Here is a 20860-nt window from a genome sequence, read left to right as displayed (position 1 = left end):
AATTCTTCCAGGAGGCCGACGGCATGCTGAAATCTGGAAAGCATTAAACAACCTGCTGGTGGAGGGGACTGGGGAAGGAAAGGTGGGGGCGGACGAGGGAGGGAGAGGGGAAGTAAAAAAGTGGGGGATGGGGGAGAAGAGGAACAGAATGCATAATTGTTCATCTACCGCCTTTTGCTTGGCTCTGCTCCCTCTCCCCTCCCATATACACATACACACTAGCGTGCGAGACCCCCACCCCGCCCCCCAATCCGGACCACTCCCCGGAGTCACCCCAACCCGAGCCGCCCCAACATTTTTCTTTTATGTTTGCAGCAGTTTTTTTGCAAGTACTTTTTTATGGGTCATAAACAAACAGGCGTTTCTGCCATGCAGTTTTGCACTGAGGGAGAGAGGGAGAGAGGTGGTGGAGCGTGTGGGTGTGGTGTGTGTGTGTGTGTGTGTGTGTGTGTGTGTGTGAGAGAGAGAGAGAGCGAGAGAGAGAGAGAGCGAGAGTATATGGAGTTGTTTGCTGGCACAGAGTTGGAAGGCGAGCGCTACGGTCGAAAGCCCCAAGTGTGTGTTTGTGGTTGGGAGTGAGAAAGAAGAACTGGATGCCATCCAGACATCCTTTCCCATGCTTTCATACACATATCTGTGACCAAATGTATGCACAGTATCTGGGAGGGCATACTGTACCCGAGTGAGAAAGCCCGCCTTTGAGATTATGTGTGTCATCTGAACTCTGCCAAGATACGTTTTCAGAGTGATGTACAGAGTCAGAAAGAAATACAGAAAGAAAGAAAGAAAGAAAGAAAGAAAGAAAGGAAGAAAGAAAGGAAGAAAGAAAAGAAGAAAGAAAGAACAGGGTTACAGACAAAAGAAATCTGTGGAACAGTTAATCTGCCAGGGAATAAGATTTGTGTCTTAACTGTCAATTTCAGCAGAATATAATGTTGTTTATATTTAAAGGTTGTTTAGTCTTCTCTTGTTATCTGCTAGGATAATATGTCTCACTGTATTACAGTAATATAAAATCGGAGTTATTATCCATGTGTTCTCATTATGCATTCGATAAAGACACCTCTGCTCGACTGTCTCTACTCCTACAGCAAGGGCGATGGCTGGTTTGTTATCGATTAAATCTTATCAGTGGAGTCATTTCTCTTTGCCCTTTCAAGTATTTCACATTGTGCTTTAGTTCAGTCTCCAACGTTTGAAATGACAAAACTAAATTGGAAAACAATCAAACTAACTAACTAAATCATTTGCAAAACATTTTTCCTTTGTGTCCTCGAAGAAAGGCCAAGGTATTCAGCTAGGATCGCAGGGTAGAGCGCAACGGATATTGGTGTTAACAGGAGCAGGGAACATAAACATTCCAGTACCCAGCGTTGACCCCCCGACCCCTCAACCCTGGATCTGCAGCGATGGCAGCAGCAGACCACACACACATGGTGGGGGGAGGTACAAGCTTCTCCAGTGTCCTCCCTTTAAAGAGCTTCAGATGCCTGTGCGGAGGATTGTGGAAAAAAAAATCACCCCATCCTCTAAACATCAGTGCAGTCGTCCCTCTCAGGGATTTGTTGCTTGCGCAGGTAACTCAGATTCTGGGTATGGCTTTCTCAGATGGAAAAGTTATTCCAAGGGAAACATTGGTCCTGTCTCACTCATTCTTCTCCAGTCGTTGTGCAATGAGCAGTTTCCTTTATAAATCTGGAGATTGTGTCATAACTTCTTTGGGCTGGGCTCAAATCTTCTGTCTTAAAATGTGTTTTTCCGTCTAGCGCAGCCAGAATTGCTAAATCAGCCTTCAACACAGCAGGGATAAAACCATGTAGTCAACAGAGTTTTATTGTTCTTTTTCACTATGAATGAACAAACAGCAGAGCTAATATATTCCAACATATTAAGCTGCCATTCGGCCACGTTGTGATGTAATTATTTTCAGTTCAAAGTCAATCATCTTCATATCAACTTCCAGAGCGATCTCCTTGGATTCATCATACCCATTTCGCCCCGCATGTAGCACTAACATCCGAAAGTAGACGACTCATTTTTACCACAATCACAGAAACAATGATTCATCCCCTCATTTTCCATTCTCTCTGCTTCTGTCTGTGTAATACTGTTCTAACCCTGTCTCACTCCGCTGAAGAGAAGAGCAGCTCCTGCAGCCATGTGCGGCCCCAGGAGGCCCGGCCTGGCCCGCACTGAGCCATGACCACATCGGATGGGGCTGGGGGCTCCGGTGCTCCTACCCCCCTCATGTCTGCCTTGGGCCGCTTACCCTCCAAGGCCCGTCCACGGCTGGCTGGCAATGAAGGGAGGATAGCAGCCTGTGTGCCCCCGCACATATACTCCTACACATACCCACATTCTTGTGGTTGCTGTCAAATGTAAACATTGTATCTCCAAAAAACATTTTTGATAGTATACAAAACATTCAACTTGAATAATATGTCACTTAAGGAGAGTGCTACATGTATTTTTATTTTTTTATGTTTAAAATACATATATATACAAGACATTTTCAATTCAATTCAATTCATTTTCAACAGCAAAAGAAATTGGAGTAATGGGGTTTTCACAAAACACCTACGATACATCTTAAAAGGTTTAATTGAGAGAAAAAATTGACTTACTCCCCTTTCATCAATGAGCAGAGTTAGCCAGGGTTGATAAAAAGAGACCTTAGATGTTGATCACACAGTGAGGCTACATCCTTGCCAATATAGACTTGGCGCCATCCCAGCAGAGGCCGTATGTCCACACAATACCCTCCTTGTTTGGCAGACACTGCATGCCTACTGTGGAGAGAGATGGTCTAAAGCTGACCAGGAAGTGAGGGATCACAGAGGGTCACTTCCCATAGGCCAACGTTAAACTTTGACCCTCTAGTCCTTCTTCAACTTAATCTTCCTTCTCTGCTGCCATAATGAGTAATACTACCCACTCATTCTCTGCAGGGAGAGGAGGAATTGAAGGACGTACATTCTCAGAGATGGATGTGCCTTTCAGAAAATGTGTTGATTTGGAGTGATGATTATAAGGCAATAAGTGGTTCCTTTTATTCAACCATTTTCTTTTATTCAGCACCTCTTTTATTTTTCACACTCAAAGGATATTTTTTTTTTCATTTTGGCCTTGAATGTACAAAAGTAGACTGCTGAACATCGGCAAGTTCTGCCAAACTAATTTCAGCTTTTCGAATTCTCATTTCTGCTTTAGATTAAAGGTCTCCCTGAGCAGATATTCCTTCTGAAGTTTAAATTTTTTTGCTCTTCCAAGCAAGTGTCAAAAAGGACAAATTCTTACGCAACCGAGGACTCCACGGCTGTGACATCACCTCAAAAGACTTCCGACTTTGTGGCTAAATTAAAGGGTATTTAAACTCTCCAGTCCCCCTTTCACCTCTTACTTCAGACTTGGCCCTGCGAGACAAGGGGTGGGTTCTGGCCTGTGCATTCCTCCATCAGCTTTATAAGGCACACTGTGTCCACTGTTCGCATAGGGCAAACCACAGTGATTTCATAGTGCACCCACTAATATCAGCACTGGCTGAGCCAATCAGACAGACTTTTCCATTACAGTCCATCACCTTCCTGTTTTCAGACCTCTTTATATACGGAACCTCCGGATCACTCGTGGAAACACTGCAGCGGCTTAAACGCTCGTTCATTTTCCCTCCTCAAATCTCACCGCAGCATCATAAATCAGGGTGTGTCCAGAGATAGAGAACGACACCAGGGAAGAGCCGAGAAGAGCCCCAACTGCAGCGTACAGGCTATACATGTGGAGAGATGATTTTAAAATGTACTGTACTGGGTGTTGGTCTTCCATTTAACAACTCCGTCATCCCATTTGTGCTCCCCTCCCTCTGGCTGTGGCTCCCTGCGGGCTGAGCTGGAGAGGAGAGGGGGAAAAGTCCAGCCGACACTGGCTCTGTCCGCAGTCCTGCAGGCCAGGCTCCGCAGCTCTCCTCCTCCATAGCCATGGGACCTGTTAAGTTTACACAAGCAATCAGAGCTGGCAGACCACAGACAGATGCTGTGTGTGTTTATGTGTGTGTGTGGGTTGTGTTTATTTCCTTCCTTCTGATTATTCAATAACTGAATTATGTAGCATCCGCATTTCACTTCAGCAGAACAGTTAAACACTTCACTTTTTTAGCACGCATACCCCATATGAGTCCAGGAACAAGCAGCCAAGCTGCAATACTAGCTGACCAGGGTGTCCTGTATAGTGACTTAAGTGAGAGTGATTTCAACATCAATATGTTTAACTTTTCAAGGAGTCATTTTGCCTGTTTGCAGTAATTAATGACAAAAGTCAGAAAAAAAGACTGAACACCTGTGGTAAATATGGGTTATCAGCACTGCCGTGACAGTGTGCATATCAAGACATGCATACTAAAATTGTAAATGTTCAATCAAAGTCAAATACTGGATAAAAACCAATGTCTTACAAATAATATTATTCTATGAAAATACAGGCTAGACACAGTATGGAAAATCAAATTCTCTCTGCCTCTTTTTCTTTCTCTCTCTGAAGTGTATGTGCAAGTGTAAATGCAAGTGCAAGTGTATGTGTGTGTGTGTGTGTGTGCGCGTGTGATAAATGTTCCTCGCCGAGCCAGTAAATGTTACAATAAAACACACACACAGCCACACGGAGCCTCAAAAACAGCGCCGCACAATCATTTGATCTCTTCATCAACCCAAACATTCACACATGTGTTGTGAGACATTTTTCTTTCTGCCACGGGTGGATTTAAACTTGAGATTTAAATCTATCTGCGGTGTTTATTTTAAACATAAACACTCGGCGTCGGACGGTTTGCATGTGATATAGAGGCGTGTCTGGCTCCGAACGTGGAAGATGCAGCTGAGTATGAGGCCACCTCCTGGCAGTCAGACGACTGCCTCTTGGCGGTGGATCTAGCATGGTAAAGCCCGGGTAAAGCCTCCTCCACCCTCTCCATCTGTAGCTGTTTACTCTGATTGACAGATCGCGGGGATGCTCAAAGAGGCAGAGAAAGTTGTACCAGATTCAACTCAAGTCAAGCAGTGCCTCATTCACACTACAAACTCCAGAAAGACGTCATGTTGACAGTGTAAACCTCAAAGTTTATGGGAGTGGGGCTGTGTGAGCCCATGTGGGGCGTGGATACGTGTGTGTGCGTGCGCGTACTCTATGTGCGTGTTTGACCGACTGCAGTGAGCAGATCGGCGCGCGATGGAAACGAATAGAAAAAGGAATGTTTAAGTAATCATCGTCCAAATCGGCTTTTTCACTATTCTCCCGCTGCACGCTCCAGCTGTGCTGCAGCTCAGGGCCAGCCAGGAAGTGCTGGTGGGGGAGTGTCTGGGGCGGAGGCAGGGTGAGGTCACCGTGCCGCTGGCCCCTGGGATGGGAGGATAGCTAAGAGCAGAGAGAGACACTCAGCCCACTGTTACAGCTCTATCCATCCTTCCTCCTATTCTCAACGGAGCCCTTCATCAGCCATACAGCATGTCCAAAGCCGGCCAACACACACGCTACAGTCTGGAACGCTCTGCTCATACACTGCTACCCTTATTTAACACCATCAAACATTGCCCCGTCTCTATACATATACATACACACAGAGAGAGACATGGATAGTGGGAGTGAGTCACACACAGTGCCTTAGGGCATATTTAGAGAGCACTGTGTGAGTGCCTGGCCCTGCATGCTTGGGATGCCTTGGGTGTGACCAGGGTGGCCTGCGTCTCTGTGTGTGTGTGTGTGTGTGTGTGTGTGTGTGTGTGTGTGTGTGTGTGCGTGTGTGCCTGTGTTATGGTCCCTCCAGCTGCCTGTCGTCTGCTGCCTGTCCCATCAGTTCTCACTGGGGGAGGAGAGCCAGCCAGACAGCAACTTTCAGGCAGACACCGCACTCACACCATGGAGGAAGGGCTACTCAGTGGAAAGTAATGCTGATAGGATTAGGAATTTCCTGGTCACAAACCAGTGAACACTAGGAAATTTAGCACTGGTCATTTTCGTGTCGTTATGCTGTGGCACTGTGGTGCTGATCACCTCACCTCATTAAAATTCTAAATGAATGAAAGTTAAAATTCAATAAGGACTGAGAGGGTTGGCAGTCAGCTCCCTCTCATTTGTCACACAGATATTCTTTGGATACGGTTAACTTCAATACGGAGCCAAGAGGTGAAACAGTTTTACCGTCACCACCGCTGAGTTTCCAGTTTTTCGCAGAGTTTCCAGTCAAAGCAGTGTGCAACAATTACACCGTAGTCAGTCTGGTGATTCTCAGGCCGAGGCCAGCTCAGCCCACTCCCTCCTCCCACAGCCATGTGTGTAGTTTTTACAGACTGGAGATCTACAAACCCAACCAAGACCTCAGAGAATTAAATGCTCTCCTTGGAAAACCCCCACGTCCCTGAAGATGCATTGTAGGTTGTCAAACTCCAGCTGCATTGTGTGACTGCGTGTGTATTTTTTTGGTTGGCTTGTGTGTGTATGTATACGTGTGCGTATGTGTGAAAGAGAGACAGAGTGAGAGAGAGAGAGAGAAAGAGAGAGCGATATTGTTGTGGTTACAAATGTGTCTTTCTTCTAGAGCATATGTCTGTGACTAATGTCTTGTGCCCGCTTGTGACTCTTTTCGTAGTATGTAGCCTACATATGTTTGTACTTGTGGGAGTTATAATACTATACGTGTGGTTATTAAGCCCAATAGACTGACATTAAGTCTTGCAGGAGCCCAGCTCTTTTAACAAGGCTGAAGTTGAGCTATAGGCCCACTGTAATGAGAGCCCAGGTAATTGTTTTGAAAGGGTAACTTTATAATGGAAAAATAAAAAAACAACTGCTGTTTCCAATTAAGTCTTTCCATCCCATCCCCCCACAACTCAGAAAAAAAAAGTTGAATCCAAACTGCCATGCTATATTTTCTTCTCTGAGTTCACCACTTGCCTACACCATATGGCCAAGCACGGGATTTAATGTAATTTTTCCGCTTGCGCATACTAAACCTCAGTTTTTGGTCTTGGAAGATGGCTAAGGCCCTATTTAGAGAGTCACACTTCTCCAATATAGGAGGAATAGATGAAGAAGGGACATAGTGAGTGTTGAAAATGTAAAGATATTGTTTTCTTTCTTTTGCAGCTGTACTTATTGTTTTCAACCACACCCAACTTTTTTCTTTTTTCTTTTTGTCATGAAAGGGTGAAACTCATTACATAAAGGAACTGAGTGGAACACATGTTTTGAAACACTCACATGGGTGGAGGAGCAGACCAAGGTCTCATCTGGAATGCATAAAGCATAACAATACATCCCAACATCCCTCATCACTCTGGATCAAGAGCGAGGTTAGACTGGGATGGGAGTGGGTGGGATCTACTATGTCTTAAATCCTGCCGGAGTAGTACGGGCCTTTGCTGTATTCTGTCTCTGTCCCTATAGGCCAAATAGTTCTTCTGCTAGTTGTGTAGTAATATTCTCACTGTAGTAATATTCTCACTATACATGTGAGGACCAATTTGAGTTCTATACATGAAAAAGAAGGACTTTTGGGGGCATGGCGGACATCTTGGAAGATCCTTAGATCCTCACTTAAAAAGGGGGCTACTTTAGAGTTTGAGTTACACTGCATTCACACTGCCATCAATGTAGTTGATGACTTGGCCACGTTTGATACACTGTGGGTGGTGCTGAAGTTTTGATTAGGATAACATCCCACAGATAAATATAATTAACTATACATTCTCATGCTAATTTGAATTGTATTTTGTTTTGCTATCAAAGAATAACTCATGCATCTTGATGTTGGGTCAGGTGAGGACAGGATGACTCATAAGAGTACAAACTAATATAATAATAAGTCATAAGTCCTTATTTAACCATGACCAAAGCCTTTCCCTAACTAACCTTAACCAAATTGTTTTAGCTGCCTAACCTTAACCATAACATTAACTGTAGCCTTAACCAAAGTTGTTTTACTTTCCTAAACTTAACCATTAGAAGTTAAAATGTCATGTCATGTCAAATTCGTGCTATTGTCACATAATCAACTGAATGCACCGTTAGGGCTAGAACTAGGGTAAAGTTGTAATCTGGCAACATCTTTGGTGATAAGCAATAGTTGCTATGTTTTAATACATGTGTTTTACTACATGTGTTTCACTACACTTCCCAGAGATCACTCACTCAATCAACAGTGTTGCCAGTACTGTGACGTCTTTTTCCTTGGATTTTCTGTGATACATTTTTGAGTTTCTGTGGGTAACGGTTTTTTCTTTGTCTGGTTGCCATGGTGGCTAACACTGCTCATGCTAACTACCCAGTTCTCTTACTTATTCCAAAAAAAAAAATGCTGTTGTGGGAAACATTTAACACATCACTCCCTGTGCACAGAGGATTTTTCCTGGGTGAAACCTATCCGACACCAGGTGCGTGGAACATTAAATGTAGCAAATTTAAAAGCTTTCATGAATTGGGTATCAGTTAAATCACTATTGTGTTATATAAATTGGCAAAAGAGAGTAGCAAAACTGTCATATTTATATGAAAATGTCAGCTTATTACTTTAAGGTTAGGGTAAGGGTTTAGGTTGGGCAGGTTAGGTCTTGGGTTAGGGAATGAATGACTGTAATGGAAGGTTCTTACAAGTCCAGTAATACAACTTGGGTTAGGGTTTGGCTGTGAGTTTGTGCATGTGTGTGTTTTCCATGTGTGTGTGTTTCATGCATGTATGGATTTATAACAGCATCGCTGTATCTGTCAGAATTTATCAATCTACCCTTCCCTCCTCCACTCTGCCACTGAGAGGAGCTGTCAGTGGGTGCGGTGCGGCTGTTGTGTGAGTGGCTGCTCTGGGCGGCAGTCCAGACCAGAGCCGACGGATGAGCACACACAACACAGTTCACTACTCCAAGCCAGGCTCTGCTGTTTGACCACAGTTTCCCTTGGCCAGGCCACTAAACAGTCACCAGGCTAGCTATCCTGTGTGTATCCCATGATCCAAAACCCAAACCAGTTTGACCAGCCATCTTCCTCTACAAACACCAAGGGGAAACCCAAACACTGGATTCCGTCTGCCTCCCGGTGTCAAGTTTCAGCGGCTGGGTGACTCATAATATCAAGCAATGACCCTGATCTAGAGAGAGATAAAACTACAGCCTGTTTAGCAGCATGCTTAAGCATGATTGTATTCATGTTTCTGTTTTACCTCTTTCCTCTCACACAACGCAGCAGCCCCTTAGCTAGCTGTCCTATCATGAGGCTAATATCCGTTGACCACACCTTCCAGCTGTTTCATGCAAACGCTTAATCAGATTCATGGCCAAGTGTAACCATGTGTAAAGACCTCCCGACGACCTCAGGGTACCATCGCTATCAGAGCTGCTTTGGCCAGCACTAACCATGTAAACACATCTTTCCTCAGAAAGTAAACCAGCTTGGTGCTTGATGTTTACATTGGCCTGTCGTGGCCTTTGACCCTAGGAGCAGTTCTGCAGAGCATTCAAGGGAAGCTATCACAAATTAATGCCTAGAATAACACAGTAATAGCCAGTCATAGTTCCTCATTCCCCAGGTAGACCCAGTTCACAGCAACTACAAGGTGTTGGCAACGCCTGAAGAAAGAAAATATTTGCTGGCACAACACCTTTCTTGGCACAAAGTCCTTTGGCTGTTTGTGAAGGAAGTGTTGCACTGTTAGCTGTCAAAGGAGCATGGATACACTGCTTGGAAAAGATAGCATAGTAGCAGGAGCGAGTTATGAGAAAAACACTGATAACAAGCAGATGAGAATTTTTTCTTTGGGGCGGCAGAAACACTGCAGATCTCAGAGCACGGTGACTCATGTGACTCATTGTTTTTCAGACAAAATTCACAGGAATTGACATTTACCTACTGAAGAACTTACAAGCATGAAGTGTGTCTGAAGTAGCTTAGATATTTACTTGTAGATAACAGAGCCTGTGTAGAAATCTGAGCAAATTGGATTCTTTCATAACTTTTTATTGCTTCATTCCAAGCCCCTAAGGCCTTCATCACCCTGATTCTAAGCAACAGTTTGTCTGCTGGTCTTGCCTATTGGGATGTGTATGCTGATGACATCGACTCCAACAGGAAGCCAGGAGCTAATGATTAGCACATGTTTAGGATCACTGGGGTGCCACAATCTGGAGTTCGTCATGGCGTACGTCTGTGATTTATTTGGTTGTTGTTGCTTCTCAGAGAGGGGCAGGCCCAGGTCTAAAGGGAGAGAACCGAAGCTCGCTCCCCTCTCAAATATCTTGGCCTGCTTTATCTGATTTCGCTTCCCCGCCAATGGAGATCTTCAGTTTGGTCACGGTCCGTTTTGGAGCTTCAGAGTTTAAACTGGGAGAGGTGAGACGGGGCATGCACAGCGCAGATGCTTTAATGTGATCCTGCTTTATGCTTGAACATAGACCTGCATGTTATTTTTGCTCTTGCTCACACACAGCAGAGGAGTTTTTGACCAACATTTTAAAGATAAGCTGCGGACAGAAAGCATTGGAATGTGAAGGCTGGGCGTATTTAAAGCATCTGAAGCCAGTCAGTGAACTTGTGTGTATGTCTGTCTATGTGTGTGTGTATGTGTGTGTGTGGGTGATTGTGTGTTGTGTGCAAGCATGTACATATGGTGTGTTTGTCTATGTGTGAGTGCCTGGTGCGTGTCAGCATGCATTCCAGTATCAGTGTAATTGTGTGTGAACAGACATTTAACATGGCCTTGCCAAGTGTGCAAGCCTGTAGCGGTAGTTAGGTCTGGGTCCTCCCCTGCTCCTCCCTGGCCCCTCCTGCCTGCTCTGTGGTCTGTTATCTGATAGTCACTAAGTGGCGAAACACAAACACTCAGGACAGCATAGTGAGGCCAGTTCAGCCCCAGAGGACCGGGCACCACGAGGAAGGAGCTATGGACATCCTGGAAAGCAGAGAACATCTCAGCAAGAAGAATGTCGCTGTCAATGGAAAAAAAGGCTTTGGTCTCAAACTAGACATTTGATACTGCATTCTGATCAAACCAAACCACAACAGAAATGGGCCAAACTAAGTCAAGCTACAACAGAAGTATGAAGTTCTGTGAGCTATTCAGTGCCTGAACATTTGTGTCTTCACAGTACTTTACTGATTAGATTGCAAAGTTTTCCAGCTTTGGGGACCCACAGATGTCCAGATAGATGACATAAGGATTTTTTTTCTGGACACGCCTAATGGGTGCAGTAAGCTACTCCTGGTGACATTTGACCAGGCTGACTTCAGAGCTTGAGTGTTTCCTCTTGTTTTGGCAGTGGGTTCCAGAGGTGAGGGAGCACCGGGGCGTTCCACCATCTCTTCGTATCCCCACAAGTCAAATTGCCTGTCCAGCTGTCCTACTAAGACGTCCTCCAGCCAGCCAGGCCAGGCTCATGTCCAAAATCAATCAAAACCTATTCCCTAATCGCCTTACTCTTCCTTGAGTCCCTTTCCTGCATACCGGAGCTGGAGCAGTCCAAAACAGTCACTAGGCCACTCCCACTGGTGGAGCTCAGTGTCATTTACCAGGGCTGGGCTTGAACTGAGTCTGAGTCACACCACGACACAGCAGACTGTTCCAGTAAAATGCTTTACAAGCCTCCACTTGACTTTGATACAAGCCCTGATGCGAACCCAGAGTGATTTTGCTTTCGTTTAAGCCTAAAAAAACAATTTACCTTCTCAATATTAAGGAGAGTTATTGAGTAGATGCACAAACTCAATTGTCAGTGTTTGGAAAGAGATGGCTGAGACCTAAACAGCACTGTAGCTCTGAGGTACAAACTTTTTGTTTCTGCTAATTTCTTTTGCTTAATTTATTATAAAAGTGTTGAAATATGTTCCAGAAAAGGTACTTTGTGTGATACCTGAATTTTTGTTCAGGAATAAGTTTGTCTCACACACACACACACACACACACACACACACACACACATATAGCAATGTGACATATGTGTATTGTAAGCCCATATGGGCTGTCCATACTGAAATAAAATCAAGCAACAAATCAATCATATGTGTCTGTGAAGATTTAGTGCACGTCTGCCATGATATTCCATGCACTGGGAACTGCTTTCTACTTCACATGCTCAGATAGGCCATGAAGCGTAAAACAGTATGCTTGTGATTTCCTTCTCTGTGCCTCATCTGTGTGCTGATGAATTCCTCTATGAAGCAGGGCGTGTCAGTTTTAATGAAATTTAATCTACAACGTCACCACAATGGCAGTGACTGCAGTTGTCAGTGGTGAGCTCCTCCGGCCTGTTTGCTTTGTAATCCTTCACTTTGAAAAGAAGAGAAGTTGCGTGCTTTCATTCAATGGGTTTGAGGGAAATGGCAGAGTCTGTTTGGATGATTTCCAGTGCTATCAGTCATGTAAGAAAGGTCTTAACTCTTCAGGGTAATGGTTGAGTTGCCACCGACAGCACCAAGTAATCAGTCAAAGAGATTGGCACTAATAGGTACAGGGCAAAATGAGAGAAACCAAACACACATATCTTTTTAGAGTGTCCTCACAATCATTGGGGCTTTTGGCAATGTATGCCCTTCCAGCATGTTGGAATATTTAAGTTATCATACTAAAACTTCAAACAATAACTGGTAACAATGAGTCATCAAAAGAAGCCACATGTGCATTTTTTAGTAATATCAATAAATAGATTGATTGAATGATTGCACTGCTGTTGACTGTTTCCCATCTTCTTCCTCTTACATACATTTAAACACTTAAAGGTCCATTCACATCTAGAACGATAACAGTAAATATAACTCATAAAATAATTTAAATCATTCTAAGTAAATAGGATGTCTGTGTTCCCAATAACTATAAAGGCCCATTCACATTTAGAACAATAACATCCAAAACTATAACTATATTTTTGGTTTGATCTCAGGCCTAATTTTTTTCTTTCTGGATGCAGAAACAACAATAAAACATTTCCGTCCAATCAAAGTAAAGTTCTCAGAAAGAAGGGGCGGGAGAACGTGGTAGCTCACTGCAGCGATGGCTTCATCAGGAACTTATCACAGGTATGGTTGTAGTGTGAATGCTTGAGCAACAATGTATTGTTACAATTATCTTTATCATTCTAGTTGTGAATGGGCCTTTACACTTCATCAGGAAAACATTCATTCTGCTGTGCATATTTCTAGTTAGTGAGTAACAGCACAGGATTGTGTGTGAATGCTGTCAGACCACCGGGACATTTATAGCCTCTCCTCACACCTGCTCCAGCTGGGCCAGTCAGGTTCGACTTCTCACCCTGCTGCTGCTGCTGGCACTGTCCTGCTCAACCACTCACTCCACTGCACCAATTACATCTTCATAAACAGCAACACATACAGCTGAGCGGTCGGCTGACTTTTCAAAGAGCCCCCCCTCACCCCCAGCTCTGCCAGTAAAGGCAGTGCCGTGCCCAGCATCCCACAGCCAGCCCCGGCACCGGCCCGCAGTTCCTCCCCTTGCATGTTTACAAACACAGACCACAGGAATCCACCTGATGAGCCAAGCTGGGAGGCAGCAATGCACGGGAGAGAGAGAGAGAGAGAGAGAGAGAGAGAGAGAGAGAGCAAGAGAGAGAGAGGGGCAGGAAGCTCTGTGCCCTGACCACAGAGCTGCGTGCCCTTACTGCAGCTGGATCACCATCACCACTGCATCACGATGGATTCAGAATTGTGTGGCTGTTGTTTTGTCACTGTTCTCATTGCCGTTGTTTATATTTTGGTTTAGTTTTACAGCTTTGTCACTTGTGATGAAATGGCCTGAGACCGCAGTGTAATGAGGGATGAAGAGCCACGGCAGACTGCGGTGGCGGCCGCCTCGATCATGGTCACTCATCCTTGAGTCTCGTACGCTCGGAGATCCGAGGCGTTCCATCAATTTAGCACGACTGCAGTGGAGCGCCATGTAAACTCCCTTTGGCGTTGGATGAAATCTCCCACTCTCCCCAGACGCAGGAGTAAACAGAAGGCCTGCTTCACACACACCGGCATTCTGGGCATACCGCGGGGCCTCTAGAGGGCTGGTCTGTTCACACACACAAACACACACACACACACACGCAAACAGGCGGATGGATGTGTGGCTGGAACACCGCCGGACACATGTGTTTTACAGAGCTCAGTGTGCACAGTTCATGCAGTCACTGGAGGTCAATAGGGTTGTCCAGCCACGTTCAACCATCTGGAACAAAGCAAAGAGTCATCCTGACTTCACTCATGCTATAGCTCAACTTGTTAGGATTTAAGGTGTGGCCCGCAAACTATAATCTACACTGAATATACAAAATATTAGGGACATCTTCCTGATATTGAGCTGCAGCCTCTTTCACACAATCCACATCTCAACTGTCTCAAAGCTTAAAAATTCTCATCTAACTCATGTTATCTACTAACTCTTTATCTAGATATAATAAGGGAAATCAATAAGGCATAATGGCTTTTACCTGGATTCACCTCAGGGCACTTCATGAAAAGAGTAGGCCTATGTGTCCTATAGGACACCTATGATAAATTTTAGAAGTCTACCATACAAATATCACAACTATCAACTACAGTATATTTAATATCCTATAGGAATATTACAGGAATATGATAGTAACACCATAGGATATAAAACAAAATCATAAAGTAGCCTTACACCATAAACTCACTATTGAATACCATAGCCAAACTATAAGTCCTTATAGTTTATTACAGGAATGCTTATGAGGCAAGGTGCAGAGGCAGTCACCGATTAAAAAACAAAACTTGCATTTTTAAGGCTTTGCTTTGCTCACTACACACTACCAGTCAAATGTTTGGACACACCCGATTGAATGTACTATGTTTTTCATTATCTTAAAGCCATTTTGATCTAAAGGTTTATGCTTAAAATGCTTAAAATGCTTGAAATTTTTTTTTTTTTAAAGACAAATAGTAAAGTTGATGCCTATGAATGCATTTCTTTCCAAAGCCTTTGCCTCTCCATCAAGACAAAGGGCAGCTACTTTAAAGAATCTAAAATATAACATAGTTTTGATTTGTTTAACACTTTTTTTGGCCACTGCATAATTCCATGTGTGTTATTTCATAGTTTTGATGTCTTTACTATTATTCTAAAATTTGGAAAATAGTCAAAATAAAGAAAAATGCAAAAAAAAACTATTGACTGTTAGTGTATTACCATATTATAAATTCCCCATACTATCCTTAGGACTCTAGTAAATTCATGGGGATAGGCTACCACAGAAAAAAAAAAAGAAAAAAAAAAAAAAAGGGGGGGGGGAAGTTTTGGAGCGGCCTCTGGTGACGTGCAGGGCCTGCAGGGCGGTGTTCTCAGGCACAGAAAGAGTCCGGCTGGGGTGTGTGAGCCACATCTGGAAGAGTCGCTAAAGAGAAAGCGTCTACAGAGCAGGCACTCAGTGATAGTTGCCCAACTCTTCACTTCAGCACTCCCTTTTCCGCGGAAACAAAAGCTCTACCTTTTTGTAAGTTGGACTATTTTGCGGAGCGCTTTTTCCTTTTGTTTTACTCAGTGAGCTGTTTCTTTTATTGACTTTTTCTCCACTCATACAATAGAGCCTTCACCCCTGGACTTTATATCGACTTTGGATTTATTTATAGCCTTCTCGCTCCGGCGTGAAAATGCTTCTAGGATATATAGTTTGCCGTTTTAACTGATTGAATCGGTCGTTTATCATCGCGGTATGTTTAGATGCGTCTATTGAGATTATGCTGATAATGGTTCAGGCTCATGTATGGCGGCATTACGCTGGAATGTTTTCCATGCAGATGGGTTGAGTTGTTTTCGAGCAGCGTGCATTGATTCCTCATGAATCACTAGTTACGGCTCATCATCTGTTTATTTGCGTGACTTATAACTGATCTAGCCTGGCCTTTCTCCAGTAGGCTACATTTTTCACTTGTTATGCAACCATGCATAACTGCACTTAATGAGATTTAATTAGTTCATTTTTACTTGTAAACCGATTATAAAAGTTCCATCTTTGAAAATCAAGATGATAATCGATTTAGTTCATTTATGCAGCCTGGTTTAAAGCTCAACATGGAACATTTCAGGTCCATCAGGAAGACATTATAGTCCTCCCTTCATGCTTTTCACGTTTGAATGTAAGGGGATACTTTTCCCAAAATGAAGTAAACATTGTGGTTGGTGCAGCAGCGAGGAAATAGCGCCACCTGGCGTCGCGATGAGCTGGTGTTCAGCTGCACATCTGACTGGGGCTTTGGCGGTAGGTTCATGTGTTTTGACTGATGCTCTTGTGTCTCCTGTGTGTCTCATCTGCAGATCTACTTGAAAATGCTGCTCATCCTTCTCGGAGTGCTTGTCTTGCACCTTATCATCCTGGTTCTTCTCTTTGTGTCGACAGCTGCCAATGTAAGTCGAAGTCTTGCTACCATTTTTCAATCCACTTTAAAATTGTGTAAGGACATGATATGAATAAATATAGTGTATAGCTGCTTTTTTGTCTGATTGTTACCTCTCCCTGTTGGCTATCATAGCACTAGGCTCTTACTCTTCACTTTGGATGCTGCAGAAGTATTATATGGTTGTGTGTTGTTGTGTTTACAAGGCCTGGACTGTAGGTGGGGGTAGGAGCACAGATCTGTGGTACAGCTGCCTCACAAATAATGGAGGCTACCACTGCAAACCAGCCAGCGATGAAGGTTAGTCAGCATCTGTCAACCTCTCCTGACACATACTATTTTACGCATTATGCCTTGATGAAATTGTGTTTACTGTGCAAATCCGTGCTCTCCGTCAGTATAAACCCAATGCGTTTCTGTCTGACTTCTAGACTGGATCCAGGCAGTGCAGGCGCTCATGGTCCTGTCCGTGCTCTTCTGCTTCTTCTCCCTCATCGCCTTTGTGTATCAGCTATTCAGGATGGTCAAGGGCGGACGCTTCTTCTTCACCGCCGTCTTCCAGATCTTGTCCAGTGAGTATGACTTCATCGCACACTGACAGGTCACGCCCTGAGCAGATGTGGGAGGCGGCAGCCAATGCACTGTTACTGTCAGAGAGTTGTGATATAATTAACTGTCACTTACAGTCCACCAATGAAATGGTAATTAACACAAACTCTCCTTTTATTGTGTTCTCTTCTCTTCTCTTCTCTTCTCTTCTCTTCTCTTCTCTTCTCTTCTCTTCTCTTCTCTTCTCTTCTCTCCTCTTCTCTCCTCTTCTCTCCTCTCCTCTCCTCTCCTCTCCTCTCCTCTCCTCCCCTCCCCAGGCCTGTTTGTGATGTGCGGGGCCATCATCTACACCGTGATGAGTCCAGATGGAGATCCGGGTGCGGCTTTCGGCTATGCCTACGTGTTGGCCTGGGTGGCGTTCCCTCTCAGTCTCATCAGCGGTCTCATTTATATCGTCCTGAGGAAGAGAGAATGAGAGAGGGAGGAGAGGAGGAAACGAGGAGGGGTAGCTAGGCGACCCCTAACCACAACACCGCACTGTGCCTACTGCCCACAGACCATAGACTGGCATCCCAACAACTCAACAAAAGTGCATGCGTCACTTTGATAGTGATAAACACAAAATGGAGACACCCGTCAGTGCTGGAGACTTCCTTTTTGCTCTATTTCAATTTTGTCACCATCACTTGAAAAATAATGCGTCCTGACTTTCAAACAGTAATTTGACAGCATTAGATATGTGTCCAGTGGTGACAGGGTGTCTCCAAAATGTGCTTAGAAATATGCAGTTGACGTATTGACTTTTGTTGCATACTGGCACCCCACTTCACTTCCACGTATCCATCATGTGTGATAACAAAGAAGAGTAATCCTGCCTTGCTTCAGTCCAAAGATGTACATAGTGTCTGTGGTTTTTAGACATATTTATAACATTTTTACATACCTTTTTGTACATAGTGTTGTCAAGTTACGTTGTCATGCTCATTTACGCGATAGAGCTTGTGTCTCTATCACGGTTCATACAGCTGTGCCAAAGAGATATCGCTTCAGCAGCCAAAATATCACGCTTTCTAATTGTTTTTTGTTTTGTTTTTTTGGTTGTCAAACGCTTTGGACCTATGTGCCTTTATTTGGAATATCTGTTTTATTTTTGAAGGAAATGAGAAAAATCCTCAGAAATCAAAATAAGAAGTGTTAAATGATGAGGTTGAAGGAATGAAGTTATTCTGAATTATCATTGTACTTGATATGCCAAATAGAAATTGTTTTTGCATTTTCTATTCTAGTTTTGAAAAATGGTGCTTTTTAATCTACTATTCTTGAAATGTATAGCCTACTTTGTGTGCCATTTTAACATTGTTAGCAAGTGTCTCGTGTCCTGTGATCAGTTTGCTTTGTACAAACCCAACTTTGCATTTTTTTGTCAGTATTCTTCTAAATAAACCTTTTTGAAAGAAATTCTGCTCACTGTTCAAAGTTGAACTCCAATTCAATGCATACTTCCTAGCGGTGGTCTACTTGGCAGAATGGACCACAAATACACCAGACTGATGGCATTTAGCCTAGTTGGCCCACAGTGCAGCACAGACCCAGCATTTCTGGTTTAGTCATCTTGTTCTGGACCAATGCTGGGTGTGCATATGGGATAGACTGAGAGTATTGAATGATACAAGTCTGACATGCAGTACTTACACATGGCTTGTTGTAGTAGTTAAACTGAACCACTGGGTGGAGCTGGGATACACTATAACTCTCTATCCTCCATCATTCACCTGAGGGAAGCACAACACTGTACTGTTGAAATCTCCAAGCACATCACAGTTATGCTTTGGCAAGATAAAGAATTCAATTTAAAGCAGTGACTATGTGAGGGAAAGTTTGTAAATCAAAATGACCAAGTGACCAATTTTAGCTTTTAAAAATGAAAAAATACATTGTTTCTGTATCATGTACAATATTCTACTGAATAAATTCTTTGTGATTTGAAATGAATTGAATGATTCTACAATATTTGTGCTTATTAAATATCATGGTAAAATAGCTTTTCCAATGGCTATATTATAAGAGTTATGTCCATTAATTTTCTGGCACCCAAACTATAAACAAACATGCTTAACTGAACACACAGATAGCTCCACCTGCCTACAACTTGAGGACCAGCCTATCACAATGCTGGAAACTTGGCACCATGTAGGCTACAGGCACTAAATGTTTCAGCGGACATCAAGGGGTATCGTTAAATGTGGTTGAGAAAAAATGTCTCAACAGCATTTCAAGGAATAATAGCAAAAAAAAAAAAAAAAAAATCAATACAAAAAGCAGACATGTTTTCCTCATTAGCCACTACGCAGAGGATTGTGGAGCTTCTTGGAGAAGACAGCACCACCATCTTACATATCAAATGTCTGACTTACTACACATCAGAAAACTCTCATCACATGAAAATATGCTTGCACATGTTTTTATGTCAATTTAATTAAGAATTCTGCATTTTGATCAGGCAAGTAATACCTGCTCTGGGAAGCACATCAGATACTCCAATCAGCTGTTCAGCCCAGTGGTGGCACTTATATCTTATGTAATCCAAGCAACGCTCTGGTTTGGGGTAAGTTACTGTAAAATAATTGGACACTGAGAATTGAGGAAGGTGCAGGTATGACCATTGGATGGCAGAAGAACCTATAATCCAGTGTGCAAGTATTAGTTTTAGTCTGCAGCCCCGGGGAAGAGCCCAACAAATGGATTCTGTCCACCTTCTAATTCCACTTATCCACTAAATTTTGTTACAAACGTGGAAAATTAAAAAGTCCAAAGCTCTCGTTAACCTTAGAAAATTAATCAAACTACCATCCAAAACTAAGCGCAAATGAGCATTGAAGCTGTTAATGTGGGATCATTAGGCTGCTCACTGAACTCTCCCATAAGGAGTCTCATCTCTGCAAGCAAGCACCCTTTACTTCTATCTGAATAACAGCACACACAAATTACTTGCGGTTCTAAGAAGCGAGCCACAGCGACTTTTTGCACCAGGCCTTTTTGCTGTGTAATCACAAAGCTGGTCAAAGGGAAGACAGCAGTGCTACATCAGGATGTGTTATTTACTCATATTTATTTGCAGTAAATTACCCATTATGTATGCAAACATTTCCATGCAACAGGTTAGATTTATTGCAGCAAGATCAATCAACAAAGCAATCAGCCAATGAAAGCCCATGCGATGAGGATAATAATATCAAAGGATCCCATTGCCTGAAATTCCACTAGGTGGTGACTGTTACACACTTTTGTCTTCTTGTCATTCATTGTCCCTTGTCCCAGTGTTTTTTCACTCAGCACAAATTAAACAACCATGTATGAGTTGTTATTTGAGACATATGGTATAAAACATATTGCTGTTTCTCTCAAAATAAGGGTTACAAATTTCCCCATTCTATTTCCTGTTTAAAGCATACAATACTGGCGTAACATGACACTAATCCTCTCTCGTGTTATTTCCCTCTCAGAAGTTTGACATTGCAGTGGATTATTGAAATAGGATTCTGCCTTTGATCTAAAGGAGTTCAGGATGTCTTTTACAGACACAAAGTTTATGAATGCCAGTGTTCAAACTTTACAAAACTACAGTACGCACATGATGTTTGAACTACAAAATGATTGCAGAGCTCTCTGACAGCCATCTTTCCCAGATGAAATAGTCAGTCTGATGTGTTGTGTTGCGATATGTTTATCATTAGCGTGAGTAGAAGAAGAGGTGGATGCACTGCTGAGGAAGTGGGTGAACTGAGACCACATTTGGTGTTTCAGTGGATGTAAACTGCAGCAAATCACGATGAATAAGTTAAATGTTGTAATGGTAAAGAGGTCAAAGCGTCTGTCGTCTGAAACTGTCAAATCATTAACCTGAGGTTGGCTGCTACTGATGAGGCTTGAA

At 43.2% G+C, this 20860-nt stretch overlaps 1 protein-coding gene across 1 annotated transcript; it reads left to right on the top strand.

Moving 5' to 3' along the window:
- Positions 1-15360: 15360 nt before the first annotated feature.
- LOC139655226 (peripheral myelin protein 22-like) lies at positions 15361-18864 on the top strand. Its single transcript, XM_071532571.1, has 5 exons — positions 15361-15479; positions 16301-16390; positions 16587-16680; positions 16812-16952; positions 17247-18864. Exons 2-5 carry the CDS (start codon positions 16313-16315, stop codon positions 17402-17404), a joined length of 471 nt encoding a protein of 156 aa, XP_071388672.1. The 5' UTR covers positions 15361-15479; positions 16301-16312; the 3' UTR covers positions 17405-18864.
- Positions 18865-20860: the final 1996 nt, after the last annotated feature.

Source organism: Centroberyx affinis, unplaced genomic scaffold (genome assembly GCF_046629955.1).
Source record: "Centroberyx affinis isolate AG114_WGS23_722 - 3 ecotype Tasmania unplaced genomic scaffold, CSIRO-AGI_Caff_v1 ptg002214l_1, whole genome shotgun sequence".
Classification (NCBI taxonomy): Eukaryota; Metazoa; Chordata; class Actinopteri; order Beryciformes; family Berycidae; genus Centroberyx; species Centroberyx affinis.
This window is presented reverse-complemented; position numbering and strand designations above follow the sequence as displayed.